The sequence below is a fragment of the Grampus griseus genome (genome assembly GCF_964374135.1).
Source record: "Grampus griseus genome assembly, chromosome: 20".
NCBI classification, from domain to species: domain Eukaryota; kingdom Metazoa; phylum Chordata; class Mammalia; order Artiodactyla; family Delphinidae; genus Grampus; species Grampus griseus.
In genome coordinates, this window is record NC_139014.1 from 24720967 (window position 1) to 24738142 (window position 17176).

General features: G+C 42.9%; 1 protein-coding gene across 1 annotated transcript; it reads right to left on the reverse strand.

Annotated features, from left to right (window-relative positions):
- Positions 1-1041: 1041 nt before the first annotated feature.
- On the reverse strand, positions 1042-5066 carry TOB1 (transducer of ERBB2, 1). The gene is made up of 2 exons (XM_082679521.1): positions 4803-5066; positions 1042-2961 (listed from the first exon to the last, which is right to left on the reverse strand). The coding sequence occupies exon 2, from the start codon at positions 2817-2819 to the stop codon at positions 1791-1793; it is 1029 nt and encodes a 342-aa protein (XP_082535647.1). The 5' UTR covers positions 2820-2961; positions 4803-5066; the 3' UTR covers positions 1042-1790.
- Positions 5067-17176: the final 12110 nt, after the last annotated feature.

Consider the following 17176-nt stretch of genomic DNA (forward strand, 5'->3'; position numbering starts at 1 on the left):
GTTATTTCCAGTGCTTGTTTCCTTAAAACTTTTTATTGTTCTAAACCGAGAGGGTAACAGACAAAAGGCTTTTGTAGACTGGTGTCCAAAAAATTCATTTGAGACCAAATTTATTTCACAAGTAACCCAGACAGTGCTGGTTTCTTACTAAAAAAGCAGAGAAAGTTATTCTTCCAATTCAAGACAATTTTCTCCCCAATACGATGTCAACACTGTATCAATGGACATCTAAACAGTGAAATGACTCATTATTTTAGCTTAAAGATAGTCTCACCCTTCCACCTCATCACTTACAAAAAAAAAAAAAAAAAAACTCCATCCTTAATGAGCCACCATAATTTGACAGATTATGACTAATCTTTGACGTCCCAAACCAGCAGGTTGGCTATCTGCTTGCAAAAACAAAACCAACCCAAAAACTGTGCGTCAACTTTTTTGCTAGGAAAATGCACACAAATACTAATATAAATACCTGTCCAATCTTGAACAGATTTTAATCATCAATTCTCCAGCTACCTACAATGACTAAACTCGGTGTTAAGGATTAGTAAAAACAGACCTAAATCTTCTTTTTAAATAGTTAGGTCAGCTGCTTCGTCAAGCAAGTTTTCTGAGCTATTCATCTCCCATGCAGAAATAGAAAACTGATCCAATGGTTTCTTTCTCCATATACATTTCAAATAAATCCTCTCAGTTTACATGAGTGAATTTCATTTTATCACCTGACTCTGTCTTAGATGTCAGCATGACACATTTTAATAGGGTTGACTCGCCTTAGCATACCACCCCTATAGTGGGGAGACAAGATGTGGACGAACAGAGTTAGTTGCTGAACACAATAAAGCCGTCCTAAGCAGGCTTTAGGACAACTCTTTACGTGGCAAACTACTATCTGTGCACTAGTGGAGCGACAGCTTTCCATTATTCCCTTGTGATTCAATGAGTCAGATCTTCCTGCCTTATCAGCATTTACAACATCATAATTCCAGAATTGGATCTTTGGCAAAGGCTTAAAAACAAAGACCACGATAAACATTTTTAATTTTAAAGAATTTTAATACAAACTTAATATAAACTATTTCAGTCCCTCTTAACATGTAAGACACTGACTCAAAATACTTTTATACCGTTTTTTTCAAGTATTGCACAATATAGGTACAAAATTAATATTTACGATTACATTTTCTTCCATAATATATAGCAAAAATCTTTAAACCTTTAACAGAAAATACATTTTTTTGAAAAAGCAAATATTCGTACATTTTCATTCCACCACTAAAGGAATATCCTGTACACAATTTAGAAGAGGTGATGTCTTTAAGATGGATAATTTACAATTTCAGTAAAAAAAATACAACATGAAGCTGCTGCTGTCACAGGTCACTGTAGTAAAAAGATATAAATGCAATACCATGTCGTAGAAACAATATATATATCCTCTGGTATTTTACAAACTTTGTACTAAATTAAATTATACAATTAGAAAAGACCAATAAACCCACTTATTAGTGCCAATTTTTTATATATAAAAAAAAAATCAGCCATGTCCTTGCTATATCTTAAATACTGTAAGAGGCCATATCTGAGAGTATACTTTAAAATATACAGTCAGTATAAAATAACTTTGTGCTTGGTTGGCAATGAAAAATGATGCATGTTTTATTTTTGTAACCAAGCCTGAATGTATCCTTACTATAAGCTTAAAAAAAAAAATCTCAAGGAGGTTATAAAAAAAAAACATCCCCCTTGGGTCCGAGCATTTTAACTTGTACAATACATCTTTTCTTTTTTTAGTTAGCCATAACAGGCTGGAATTGCTGGTTAGAATACTGCATGTTATTCAAGCTAAAATTCAAGCCATCTACAAAAGACTTCTCGTTGAGGCCTCCGTAGGCCGCAAACACATCAAAGGCATTACTGTACTGGAGAGGACTGAGGTTAAGGGGGCTGTCACCTGGGAACATTCCACTGGTACTACTACCTTGACCCTGCATATTAGGAAAAATAAATTCCTTGGCGTTAGGAGAAAGAGCGGAGGTTTTCTGCTGTTGCTGCGGTGGTGGTGACGGCGGTGGCTGGGATGGCTGTTGCTGTGGCCGTGGCTTCTGCTGGCTACCCAGGCCGAGCCCATACAGAGAGTGCACTGAGGAAGAGATGGCTTTCTGCTTCAAGAGGTCATTCACATTCAAGCCGAGGTTGATAGGAGAAGTACGTGCAACCTTGTTGCTTCGGCCACTGTTCTTCATTTTGGTAGAGCCGAACTTGGTGGCAGCAAAAGTGGCAGTGGTAAAGGTTAAAGGCTGAGTGGACCGGGGCATGAAGGTAGGGCTTACAGCAGCAGAGTGACCAAAGGGAGGAGATGGAGAGCTGGACACTGATGAGGCTGGGTCACTTATGGGCATAAAAACCTGGGCCTCTGGGTTAAAGCTGTTTTTGATCTCCTTATCCAACTCACATCCATTTTCATTATTATCATCCACGTAAAGCACCTTCACTGGTCCCTTTTCACCAATTTGGTAGGAAACCTCAAATGGGTCGATCCAAACACTAAGATCCTGCGGCAGATTGCCGCGAACATCATCAATGTCCAAACCACTCTCTCTGGAGGCTTGTTCAATCACTGGGTCCACCTTCTCCCCTGCGTGTATACATCTAAACCCTGACCCTTTGTATGGCTTTTCAGGATACCAGTGCCCTTCGTATTTCTTCTTAAGAAGTCTTTCGAGCTCTTCACCAAAAATGTTGACACGTCTCCTGGGAAGCTTATTGTACAGATATGAAATAATAAAATTTAGTGCTACTTGGATTTCAAGCTGCATAGCTGCTATGCCACAAAATTAGGTTTGTGTTTCAACTCCCCCCCAAGCCACACACAAAAGTGTTCAGTTTGTGGCAGAGAAACAAATTTTCATTCAAAGTGCTGGTATTAGTAGATATCCTTCACCTTGAGTGGTCTTGTTCCTTAAAACAAACAAAACAAAAGGAGACATGTCCACATAAGATAAATGTTAAGTTTCACAACCTTTTTTTTACCCCCAGAGTAATTTCACTTTTGAAAAAGTCTAATAGGCTAGAAAGTCTGAAAAATATAATCAGCACAAAATATAGGAACTTACAATCGAAAATTATTTACTGAAGATCCAAATCTCAAGGGAAAACAGGATTTTCAGTTAAAACAACATTAAAAAAAAAACCCTATTATTTACTTTCTGTTTCTGAATAGAGTTCTAAGAGGAAAAATATTCCCAGAATACACAGCGTATTTCTTCTTTTTCTTCCTGCAGTTCTCAAAAGAATATTTATTGGAAACTCAGCATACCTATCTATATACATACACACATATAATATATACATATATATATGCTAGCTTTAGAAATTGGTCATACTCCTATTCATCAACTTAGAAGTGAATTCTGTATTTCAGTTCATTTTGGATACATACTGCTTAAATCTTCTTCATCATTAAACATCTCAAAATTTGAGAAGTTAGGAAAATTATTTTAATTTCCAAAGCACATGATAGTAAAGTTAAAGGAATTAAATACAAAATGAATTGCCATCCTAGCGAACAACAATTATGAACCAAATTATCCTACACAGTTGCTGTTTTAAATATACTAAGGGCACATAATGTAATACTCGAGCTTCTCTATGCTTTTCAATGTGTATTTTTCTAAATCTGAAAATACCTCTTGGGTATCAAGTATAACAAAAGAAACAATTAATTTCAAACTTTATTGATTATTCTGTTTAAAGGGCAGGGTTTCTGAGTTTTATTCTGATTTTCAAAGCCACCTCCCTCCCTCATGGTAAGAGAACAGCCGGGGAGGCATGTACGATAAGGTCGACCTTTAAACGTTTGCTGGATCAGCACTGGGTGGGGATAAGAAAAGACCAAGGGCAAACAAGATATTTGCAGATCTATTTGTACACTGAGGTTGATTTAAAAGGACATTTAAAAAAATCAAGTTGGTATTAATCCATCTGTCTCATTTGCCATATTCGTGGTGACAAAGGGAAAAGAATCCCCGGCTTCCCCCAAACTACACTTTCCAAGCCGAAAGCCCGAGTGCTGGCAAAGGCAGCTGATTAAGCCAAAATGCTTGAAGGTGCAGTCGAGCGAAATTCAGATTCGGCGTAAGGTAGTTTCAAAGCAACGCCTTAAAGACAGGAGCGTGAAGAATTACATAAACAGCCAGTTGGGTCTCATTAGATTTCTGCTCACAGCCCTCGGAGCCTAAGCAAGTCTCCTCCCCCAAGGAGGAGGTGGAGGAAGGCCACGAGAAATGGAAAAGCAACCACTCGGGGCCCGGGGGCCGGACACCGGGCGGGTCGCGCCGCCGGCCGCACCGGGTCAGCCGCTCCCCTCCCCCCGCCGTAACCCGACCTGCCGCTCCCTGCACCCCCCGCGCCCCGAGGCTCCTGGGACTCAGCCAGCGCCCGGGGAGCACCGGATCCCCGGCACCATTTTCGGGCCCGGCGGCCACCGGCCCCGAGGACCCCAGCGTTCCCCTCGAGCTAGCCGCTGCTCCCGGGCGCCCCAATCCCCGATTCCCGTCAACTCGACCCCGGCCGCCCTTCCCCGGTCACCCGGGCCGGCTGAGCCCGACGCGCCGGCCGGCCCCACCTGCGGCCCCCGGGCGCGCCGGGGCCCCTCGGAGCCGCCTCAGGCCGGGTGTCGGGAGCGGCTCCCCTCCGCGCCCGGGCCTTGACGCCTCCGTTTCGAGCCCCGAAGGCCCGGGGCTCTACGCCGCTGCAGCCCCTCCTCCTCCTGACCCCGCCCGCCGCCCCTCGATACTTACGGGTTGCTAACACCACAGACCCGGCCGCTGGGCGGACAAGGGGCGGCAGGGCGGGGGCACGGGAGGGTAGGCGGCTGCAAGCTGGCCGGGCCGAGGGCACGCCGACGCCGCCGGGCGGAGGTTGCGGAGGACGAGGGCCTCAGGAGCTCGCCCCTTCTGGCTCGGAGTGGCGAGGACGGGATCAGGCGAGCGCGCTCACTTCTCCACACAACCCGGTGCCCGGCCCAGCGTCCCCGTAGAGCGCGTACTCCGCGCCGGGCCAGAGCTTCGCTCCTTCTGTCGCGGCGCGCGCCCCGCCTCTCATTTTATATCCTCCTCCCCGCCCCCATCCCCTCCCGTAGGGATGCGCGCGCCCGCCCCGCGTCCCACAGCTCCGGGCGGTGTCACCATTCCCCGCCCTCACACCCTGCAACGGAGACCCTGGCCAGCTGGCTCCGCCCCTGCCCTGCCCCCGGACGCCATTGGCCAGGTCCCGCCGGCCCATGTCCTGACGGGCGGCAGAGGGCCGGGTGGACAAGGCCACACCTCTCGGGCTGCAGGGTGGCCAATGAGCCGATGATCTGGAGTCACTGTGGGCGGGATTAAGAGAAGGTTTGGAAAGGGATTGGGGGAGAGACTTGCCAGTGAGGGCTACAGAGTGGGTTGGGACGGCTGACTCAGTCTAGGCAGAGAGCGCCGGGGAGAAAGGGGGAGGGGAGTGAAGCTGGGGGCGAAGCGACTGGGGAAAAAGGGGAGGAGAGCCCAAGACCCCAAGAGGGAGGGGGGAATTTACAAAGAATGTCTCACCCGAGTGGGACTGTGGCTGGGGAAAATCCCACTCGTGGACGAGTTACCAAATCGGCCTCCAGTGCACCCAGGAGAGCCTAGAAAAAGGGCGAACTGTGACGGGGACTCGTGTACCCGATTAATTGAATATTAATCACCTCAAGGGCCTAGGCCAACTGCCATCCAGAGCGGGGAGGGGGGCAACCGCAGAACCCAGAGCTGCCGTGCCAGGCTGGGGGTGGGGAAGAGACCACCTGGCCACACCTCCCGCCCAGGTGAACTGCCTCCGCTTCCCACATCAGACCTCCCCGTGCGACCCGGCAGCAACTCGGACGTGGGGGTGGCTTGAGACTAAGAAGAATCACATTTTATTCCGAATGTCCCGATCCAGGCCTCCATGCCAAATTGCGTACGTATCTAAGTATATATATGTAAGCATGCGTGTATTTCAAGAGCCTACTTTAACATAAACACACATAATAAACACGGTGCCTTCCTGTATTGTACATTTAAGATAATTTTCAGTTGAAATATGGGCGAGTAAATAGGGCGCGGGGAAAGAGAGGGACTCAAAGGGGGCGGGCAAGCGCTCTTTTCCACAACCTGCAGCACAGAAATACACGAAGTTACACTGGGAGCGGAACCAAGCTTCCCTCGCGGCTAAAAATATTACTCACAGGTAGCAACGACGCCTGATTGGCCACGCTTCTCCCTTAGCAACCAGGCGATTGGCTGTCTGGTATCCAGGAGACCGACGTCAAACTCTCTCGGGGAAAAGGGAGAGAAAGTCTAGGGGGAGGGAAGGGTAGGAGGGGGAAAAAGAGGAGCAATGAATGAAACGCCCGTCGCCTGGCCTTCCCCTCTCCCCTTTCCTCTGCACTCAAGGAGTGCTTCCTGGAAAAAACACCAGTTGGGGCGCTGCCTTCCCCTCAAAACGGAGGGGCCGGCACTCTCAACCTGCTATAAGGAAGTTAAACCGCAATTCACCAAGGAGTGGGGTGTTCGCGAAGCCAGCTGTGTAGACCAGTTGTGCTCCTCGGGCACAAACTCGTTTTATGGACGCGAAATCTCGTCGTAGCTTTTTTCCCCCAAACTGACTCTCTTGTCCCCCTCTCCTCCCCTTTTAGAAGAAACCGAACTGAAAAAAGGATATTTATTTCTAAAGTCCCAAAGTGTGTGAGAGGAGGAGGGAAGATGGGTTTGGGAAACAGGCTGAGGATGGGAGTGGTCAGGTGACTGATTTCTTGTTTATTGTACTAGTTTAGATTCCTAAAACGAAGGCAGGGTTTTTAAAGAACATAGAAGTTTTACTCAAGTTCTGCTTTCCTAGTGTTTGGGTTTTTCAGTTGTAAACGAGGAAGAGTGAGATTTTGGTTGTGAAAGTACGGAAGCATTTTAAATTAAAACGCGCCTTTCTCTGCATCAAAAAAATTTATATTACTCGTTCAGTGTTGTCTTCTTTTTGTTCATTTGTATTTTTTTCTATAACGAATATTAATTCCATTTGTTTTTAATAAATGAGTTATTTTTAAATTTTTATATTTAGTTGAGCACAGAAATTACAAGAATATAGGATATTTTGGGAATGGTTTACTCAGAAGAACACTTGATTTTTCGTGTGCTCCACAGCATAATTTCCCTTTCCATTAGGCAAGTAATATTACTGTACCAAACATCCAGAATTGCAGGACCAAGAATCGGCCATGTGTCTCGATTTGTAATTTGGAAAATATATCACTATAATTAGAGGAGCATATTAGAGGAGCATATGCTTGTCTGATATTAATATGTCTAACTAAAGATAGATGAATTGTAATTTTGTAAAGTTTATCTATACTTTTCAAGAATTCTCTAAAGGGAAGACAGAGATTTACTTTTCTGAATCTATAATCCCAGGTTTAAAATTTAAGAGCAGTCAAATATTGATTAAATAGGTATTGATTAAATATTAGTAGTGGTAAATAGAATTTTTAAATCAGAAATTTAGATATAAAACATTTATGGGTTATTGCTGCTCAGCTCAAGGGTATGCGAGGGTTTCAAACCAAATATAAATACAAACACACACACAGTGAGGCCCCGTGGCACACAGGAAAAAGTACTGAAGAGCAGATATTGGGAAATCTGAATTTCACCCATTTCTCAACTTTTAGTTCTCTCATCTATAAATATTTATTGGATTAATCTCTTAACTCTTTCAATTAAAAAATTCCATATTTAAAACTCAATGCCCCTAAAGTAAATGGTGTAGTTCTTTTTCAAATATAGATTGCAAATAAAAAGAAAACCAGATTCATATCCTTCCAACCTTGCTAGTCACAAGGTATAAAATTCCCTTTATTCAAGTTTTGCCCTTTAAAGGACCCTTTATATGACTTATTGCTATTTAACATTTACTTTAGAATTGTGCAAGGGAGTAGACTGCTAAATGGATATTTAAATTTATGAAAGAAAAAAAGAATTTGATATTAAGCTCCAGGTGGTATCACAACCAACAGGTATTCCTCTCTCTGGCCAAGTGATAGTCACTGAAAATCACAGCCCTTCCCTTTCACATCATTGCATTCCACACAATTTCTGGAGTGGTACTTTACAATAAAGGTAATGATTGTTTGGTAAATGAATAAATTCCAGGGAATTCCCTGGTGGTCCAGCGGTTAGGACTCGGTGCTTTCACTGCTGGGGCCTGGGGTTCAGTCCCTGGTGGGGGAACTAAGATCCCGCAGCCTGTGGCGCAGGAAAAAGAAAAAAAGAGAGAGAGAGAGAGAATAAGTCCCAACAGTTCTCGAAAGTGTCCTGAATTATTACCTCATTCACACATATAAACACACACACAGAGCTCACCTTGATTTCTGAGAGAGATGTCCTAAACTTTCTAATTCTCATTCTGTTTCCTTGTAAACTGAGACAAGATTATGGAAGAATCACCATCACATGATCTGTATTTACTAAGGCTCATTTCACTTCTAGGGAATCAACCTTTTACCTTTTTTGAAAATTAGGCAACATACAAATGTAATGTTCTTGTCATTATGGTTATTCATTTCTTTTAGATAGTCATGCAACATAAACCACAGCATGGGGCTTCCCTGGTGGCGCAGTGGTTGGGAGTCCCCCTGCCAATGCAGGGGACACAGGTTCGAGCCCTGGTCCGGGAAGATCCCACATGCCGTGGAGCGGCTGGGCCCGTGCGCCACAACTACTGAGCCTGAACTCTGGACCCTGCAAGCCCCAACTACTGAAGCCTGTGCCACAACTATTGAAGTCTGCGCTCCTGGAGCCTGTGCTCTGCAACAAGGGAAGCCACCGCAATGAGAAGCCTGCACTGCAACAAAGAGAAGCCCCCGCTCTCAGCAACTAGAGAAAACCTGGGTGCAAGCAAAGACAAAATGCAGCCAAAAAAAATAAAAAAATTAAATTAAATGAATAAATAAATTTATTTAAAGAAAACCATAGCATGCACCTTTAAAAAATTATGAATAAGGAACAATTAAAAACTAATCATTAGTTATTAAAAGCCAAGTATACCAATTCTTTATGAAACATTTCTCAAAGGAAGTCACGCACTTATGACTTAGGGAACCTCAGTGTGGTTTCCTGTGGTTTCTCATATAGATTAGTAGAGGAAGGCCATACGTCCTCTGAGAGATGGGAACACACACATTTGTAATTACAAGATAACTAGATAACATTGAACAAACCCATTTATCTTTGGAACAGGCAATTTCACTGAAGCAACTTGGTCTGATATGAGAATGTCTTCTTATAACTTGCTCTCTCCCTATTATCTTGATGAACAAAAATGCAAACAAAATTTTGAAATTTCTTTCCATTAGCCAAGAATGAGGATTTTGATCTCACCCAGAGATTATAGTTGCAAATCCTAGGAGTGATCCAGTGTTCACAACATTTTAAGTACAAAGAACATTTATTTAAAGTCTCTGTGAGCCAATGTTATCACTTTAAATATATGAATTCTGGATTTCTTCCATTGCACACTATGTTAAGGAAAATTGAAAATGCTCTATTGTAATGATACATAAATTTAAAGCATAGATTGCATCTGTTATTATGCAGCTCTGCTTAAAATAGAAATATATACGTAATTCTATTTTATAAAATAGATATTAGGGTCCTATAATTCTGGATATATATATATAGAGAGAGAGAGAAATACACACACACACACACACACACACACACACACACAACTGTAGCAGACACTGTTGCTAGCTCACCCATTTCCCATGCCCTCTCCCCTTCCTCTTGTCTGCCTGACTAAAGAGGCTATAAGAGCTAAATACGTAACTTCCCAGCCTTCATTGCAGTAGGGGTGGCATCGTGACACTGTTCTGCCAGTGAGACATAAACAGGCATCAGCTGGGAAAACAATCAGGAATCACTGGGAGAAGATTCATCTAATAGAAATTTCTCCAGTGATGGAAAGATGCTATATCTGTGCTGTGCAGTATGGTAGCCACAATTCCCATGTAGCTACTGAGCCCTTGAAAAGTGGCCAGTGTGACTGAGGAACTGAAACTTTTATTTTATTTAGTTTAAATTAAATGCAAATTTAAATAACCACATGTGGCCAGTGGCTCCTGAATTGGACAGCAGGGATCTGGAGGACTTTTTTTTTTTTTAATTTATTTACGTATTTTTGGCTCCATTGGGTCTTTGTTGCTGCGCGTGGGCTGTCTCTAGTTGTGGCGACCGGGGGCTACTCTTTGTTGCGGTGTGCGGGCTTCTCTCTGCGGTGGCTTCTCTTGTTGTGGAGCGTGGGCTCTAGGTGCATGGGCTTCAGTAGTTGTGGCACATGGGCTTCAGTAGTTGTAGCACATGGGCTCGGTAGTTGTGGCTAGCGGGCTCTAGAGCGCCAGCTCAGTAGTTGTGACGCACGGGCTTAGTTGCTCTGCGGCATGTGGGATCTTCCCAGAATAGGGCTCGAACCCGTGTCCCCTGCATTGGCAGGCGATTCTTAACCACCATGCTACCAGGGAAGTCCTGGAAGCCTCTTTACTTACATGAGTAGCATTTGGGCTGGGATGACCCAAAGGCTGGGCTCAGCTGGCACTGTTGATTGGAGCATCTACACATGGCCTCTGAACTCTCTCTGTGGCTTGGGCTTCTCATAGCCCGGCAGCTGGTTCTGAGAGGAAGCATCCCAAGAGGGAGTTTCTGGAGAGCGAACATTCCAAGAGAGCCACGTGGAAGCTGCATGACCTTTTATGAACCAGCCTCAGAAGTTATAAAGCACCACTATTGCTATAGTCTATTTGTTGAGGTAATCATAAGCCTGCCTAGATTCAAGAAGAAAGCACATAGATCCTTACCTCTCAAGGGAGGAATGTCAAATAATTTGGGATCTTTTTTAAAATCATCACTGGGACACTTTCACCTTTTCCCTGCCTTAACATGCGTCTAATGGCAGGAGTTGCAACAGCCTTCTTATAAACATGAAGAGAATGCAAGATAGTCATAGAGATAAGGGCTCTGACCAAACCTAGTAACTGCCTGGGTTAGGTCTACTTTTTAATCCATGTTAAATGATTCATGACTTACAGCTGAGCATATTCTCAACAAAAATACCAATTTAACATCTTTTAAGGAAACCTGAACTTGATTCTTAAAAAACAAATGTTTTCAAGTCTAAAATATCAGGGCTTCTCTCTCATTATAAAACCTGGATATGCCCATTGTAGAAAATTTGGAAAATAGAAATAAAGAAGAAAATAGTGATCATCTTTAATCTCACCACACAGTGACAACCATTGTAAGTATTCTGCTCCGTTTCTTTCTGAATGAGTTTCTACTGCATATGCAGTTTTGTATCTGCAGTTCATTTAGCATTACATTGTTTCTATTTTCCAATACACTAAGTATTGTCATAATCATCATTGTTAATGACTACGTTCTATGATTTAGAATAATTGATTTAATCATTGCTCAGCATGTAGGTTGTCGAGAATTTTTCTGTATTAAAAACAATCATATTTAATCAAACATTTTAATATATGTCTTTAACTATATCCTTGGGATAGTTCTCCATGTGAATTTACTGGGTCAGAGAGAAGAGATCTTTTTTTTTAAGCCTCCTAATGCATAATGCTCCACTTTCCTGAAAGATTGTATTACTTAATACTCCCAGTGTATAATCATGTCTGTTTCATTACATTTTTCTATTCTTGGATAATTTGATAAGCAAAATGGCATCTTTTTGTTGTTTTAATTTAGATTTCTTTGAATAGATGTAGGATGAACATATTTTCACATGTTTATCAGCGCCTGTATTACTCTTTCAATGAATTTTCTATCCACGCCTTTTCTCTGTGTTTCTATTAGAGGTCTTTGTGTTTTCCTCTTCAATTTGTGTGAGCATCCTGCATATTGTGTGCCAAATACGTCACTGATCATGACTCTGATCTTAAATTTCACTCTAGAATTTGCCCAGATGTTTTAAACATGTGATTTATATTGATGCCTACAACCTTGATTTCCAATCTATTGCTTCATTTTTTAACATTTGGTCTGACTCAAAGGTTACCAATGAATGCTTAAAAAAAAAAAAAAGGCAAAACAACAGTTCTAATCATCCTTCCTCAGTGCTCTTTCTCCTTGATCTTTTTGCCACTTTTCACACTGTTTACTGGTAACTACTTGAAATATTCCCTTTTGACTTTGCACGTTCTTGCATTGACACAGAATGTACTCAACGTGGCTCCCATTTCCTATCTCAGCTGTAGTTGAGTGTAGTAGAAAAATTAGGACCTTGAAACCAGAGGATTTGTATTTGAGTCCTGCTCTGCCAGATATTAGTTGAGTATGGCTGTGCTGGGTCTTAGCCTTCATATAATAAATAGATGCGGGCTTCCCTGGTGGCGCAGTGGTTAAGAGTCCACCTGCCGATGCAGGGGACACGGGTTCGTGCCCCAGTCCGGGAAGATCCCACATGCTGCGGAGCGGCTGGGCCCGTGAGTCATGGCCGCTGAGCCTGCGCGTCCCGAGCCTATGCTCCGCAACGGGAGAGGCCGCAACAGTGAGAGGTCCGCATACCGCAAAAAAAAAAAAAAAAAATAGATGCAATAATTACCCTCTGATCTATGTGAGAATCAAATGAGATAATGCCTCATCATGGTGGTGAAAATTCTTTGTGAAAGGTAAAACCCTACATAGATGTTCACATTGTCTTGCTTCCTTCCCCCCTTCCTCTCTCCTTTCCCTTCCTCTCCTGACCTCTCACTTCCCTTCCTCCTCCTCTTCCTTTGCTTCTTATAGCTGATGAAAATTTGATTCAGCTCAAGTAAGAAATATGTGAAATTACTTTTAAACTATAAACAAATATTATTATTATTTCTTTAACATCTTTATTGGAGTATAATTGCTTTACAATGTTGTGTTAGTTTCTGCTGTATAACAAAATGAATCAGCTATACATATACATATATCTCTATATCTCTTCCCTCTTGCATCTCCCTCCCACCCTCCCTATCCCACCCCTCTAGGTGGACACAAAGCACCGAGCTGATCTCCCTGTGCTATGTGGCTGCTTCCCACTAGCTATCTATTTGACATTTGGTAGTATACATATGTCCATGCCACGCTCTCACTTCGTCCCCCTTCCCCCTCCCCATGTCCTCAAGTCTATTCTCTATGTCTGCGTCTTTATTCCTGTCCTGCCCCTAGGTTCTTCAGAACCATTTTAAAATTTTTAATTTTTTAGATTCCATATATATGTGTTAGCATATGGTATTTGTTTTTCTCTTTCTGACTTACTTCACTTTGTATGACAGTCTCTAAGTCCATCCATCTCACTACAAATAACTCAATTTTGTTTCTTTTTATGGCTGAGTAAACTATAAACAAATATTATTAACACACTCTTCTTTCAGATACAGTCTCCCCAACTTGTCATTCCCTCCTTCAAAATGTCTCTCAGAATCTCATGCCTTGGTGTTATTTAATTCTTAGGTTATCTAACTTCCCATGGTTTATGTCCTGTCTCCTATGTTGGATTGATTCCAAGCTTTTTTAGGGCAGGTACCATGCCTTACACTTTTTTGTACCTTTGCACATGAGCTCTATAGTGCCTTATAGTCAATCAACATAGACTGATTGATGACTTTGCTCTGCAGTTGCCTAATGCAAAGAAAGAACACAGAATATTTGAGAAAGGGTAAGTGGATCAGAGTGGCTAGTGTTTAGGTTCAGAAGGTGAGATTCTAGAGAGGAGGCTGGGTAGGCAGAAGACAGATTACCAAGGGCCTTCGGTTAGGAAATTGAGATTTTTGTCTTTAATGGATGGGAAGATATTGAGTGCTTTTTCAGTTAGAAAATGACATTATTGGAATTCTGTTTGGAACCTATCTTATTCAGCGCTGAACCCCAGAGCCTAGTATAGTGCTTTGCACACAGGAATTGGCCTGTCAGTGTGTGTGCAATTGCTTTTATCACTCAAGGGAGTGTTCTTCAATTGTTTGGTATTCTGAAGATGAAATACTTTGTCTTTTAGGAAGGAAACAGACCCTGCCTATAGACCAGTATTTCTATCCACCTTGGAACAAAAGAATTCTTTGGCACAGTATAAGCCAAAATCTTTTGGTTTCTGAAAATCCTAAAAATTCTCTGAGGAGAATTCTACGAGGCTCCATCAAGTGTGGTTTCTTCTGCCTCCACCTCTCCTGCCTGTGCGGGATATTTGCTGTTACTTTAAACAGCATCCACTCCCGTTCCTCCAGCAACAGTCCTGATTTCTGTTTGAGCATCCACCCCTCTCCCACTCTCTATCCATGTACTTCCTTTGGGACCCACCATCTAGTCTGAAGACAAGTAGAACATGACATTCTCCTGGTGGCTGTGATGCATTCAGGGATGGCCACTGACCTATTAGGCCAATTGAAGCCAATAACTCTCAGTTCTGGGACTTCTATCTGAGGTATCAGGGATAAGGACTCTTTCCCATGAAATATGAGCCGCGAATGCTCACATCTGAGGCTCCTGGGGCCATCTCAGTGCCATCAGTAGAGAGCTGTCAGAGAATGCAACTAACATAGGCAAAACGTGGAGAAAAGCCAAATCCTGGGAACAGACTTTGAGACCCTGTATCACCTCTACTTGGACTTTTGGCTTCAGGATGTCCAAGCATGGATCACCCAAAGAGCAGAGCCAAAAAGCTTTGTGTTACCACTTGATTTATTTATTTATTTTTTAAAATTTATTTATTTATGGCTGTGTTGGCTCCTCGTTTCTGTGCGAGGGCTTTCTCCAGTTACGGCAAGCGGGGGCCACTCTTCATCGCGGTGCGCGGGCCTCTCACTATCGCGACCTCTCCTGTTGCGGAGCACAGGCTCCAGACGCGCAGGCTCAGTAGTTGTGGCTCACGGGCCCAGTTGCTCCGTGGCATGTGGGATCTTCCCAGACCAGGGCTCGAACCTGTGTCCCCCGCACTGGCAGGCAAATTCTCAACCCCTGCGCCACCAGGGAAGCCCTGTGCTACCCTTTAATTGAGAGTGAAAGACCAGGGAGTGGGAGTGAGGGATGAGGGGAATAAGACAGGGGAGGGGGGAGAACGAATCAAATTTTGCATTCCTGAGTCGGCTGCTGTGAAGAACAATCGTTTGACCACAAGGGCCAGTCCTCCAAGAAGTCACATAAATGGCATCCGAGGAAAGTCCATTTGAGGAAAGGAAGGGTGAAGAATTTATACACTGGTTGCTGTTTCCCACCGATCAAGATTCATATCATGGCACGTTAACTCTCCCATATTTCTGGGTCTTGGACATTGGAAGCCAACTGAGGGTCTTGCACTCTGGCGTCAACTGGGAGGTCCCTAGGCAGGAGGCAAGAGGCACAGTGTGAGGTAAGGAGCTGTCAGACTGTGCCTGTGTGATGTTAGTTAGAGCCTGTGGAGATCTGGTCACAGCAATGACAGCTGGAAGGAGAGAAGGTGAGGCCAAGAGAACCTGAGGTTGTGCCTAAGAGGTATCAGATACTCATGAACTAATAATAAGTTCCTTTTTGGCCAAAAACAAAGTGGGTTAGGTTTCTACATAAGCAATCTTGTGTCCACAACCCCCATCTCCCCACTCACTGAACTGCAGTAGCGCTCACTGTCTGGGCCATTCGTTTTGGCGTGGAAGTGTGTGCTGCCTTTTTTGTTACTTAACTGTCTTGCATTGGTGTGTGTCCTGTCTCTACAAGAGATCTGTGTGAGTGCAGGGAAGTAGCTTCTACTACCCTGTGCCTGTGCCATTCACGGGAGGCTTTATAAATATTTGGCTGAGCTGACTTTTCAAGTTTCATAAAATTCAGTGTTCTGCCATTTGGTCATTTGCATCACAATATATGCTGTTCTTTTAACCTATTACATTTGATCATTTGGCCGGTACTTACGCAATGAATCACCAGATGATTTCACATGCTCAGTGGCGTGTGGATTCTAAAGTTAAATCATTGTTCTTCTATTCTCAATATGGTTAACACGAAAAAATATTAAATGACATGTAGAATAGCTCTAGGAGTTTTGATACTGACCCAAGTAGGAATTCCAGAAGTTACAAATGGAGAGAACAACCAGAAGGGAATAATTAAATTATAGAAAAATTGATATATTAATTAGATGAAAAATAAAGATTTGGATAATAAGCTTGATTTAGTAGATATCTGTGTTCTTGTAGGACTTTCCAAGGATAGACATTATTTTCAAATGTCCATGAAATAATTTAAAATTGCCTGTGTAATATATCGCAAAGGAAATTTCCATAAACTCCCCAGACTAGAAATCTTATGACCTAAACTGTCTGCAGAACATTAACACTAGAAATTAACAACAAATATAGCAAAAAAAATCTATTCACTTTAAAAGCAATTTAAAAACACTTTTTGAAATAGCTTTTAAGTTAAAGAGGAAATCAAAACTGAAATTTCATGTAATTTGTAGTTAAATAGGAAAGTAAAACTGAAACAACAGATTATTTTATTTTATCTTTTATTTATTTTTAAAAATTTTATTTATTTTTTGGCTGCACTGGGTCTTCGTTGCTGTGCACGGACTTTCTTTAGTTGCGGCCGGGGGGGCTACTCTTTGTGGTGGTGCGCAGGCTTCTCATTGCGGTGGCTTCTCTTGTTGCAGAGCACGGGCTCTAGCCGTGTGGGCTTCCATAGTTGCAGCACACGGGCTCAGTAGTTGTGGCACGCAGACCCTAGAGCTCGTGGGCTTCAATAGTTGCAGTGCGCGGGCTTCAGTAGTTGTGGCTCGTGGGCTCAGTAGTTGTGACTTTTGGGCTCTAGAGTGCAGGCTCAGTAGTTGTGGTGCATGGGCTTAGTTGCTCCGCAGCATGTGGGATCTTCCCGGACCAGGGCTTGAACCCGTGTCCCCTGCACTGTCAGGCGGATTCTTAACCACTGCACCACCAGGGAAGTCCCAGATTATTTTAGAGTAATGACAATGTGGATGCTATAAAAAGTGATAGATGCAGAAAAAGTGATAACTGGAGGAAAATTTATTAACCTAAACACATTTATTAGAAAATAAGAAAATCTGAAATGAAGTTATTAGAGCATTCAACTCAGGATGCTAGAAAAAGAGAAGAAAAATAAACCTAAGTAAAATG

Coding starts and splice junctions, on each gene's coding strand:
- TOB1 (XM_082679521.1), bottom strand. CDS start 2,819: ATGCAGCTTGAAATCCAAGTAGCACTAAATTTTATTATTTCATATCTG.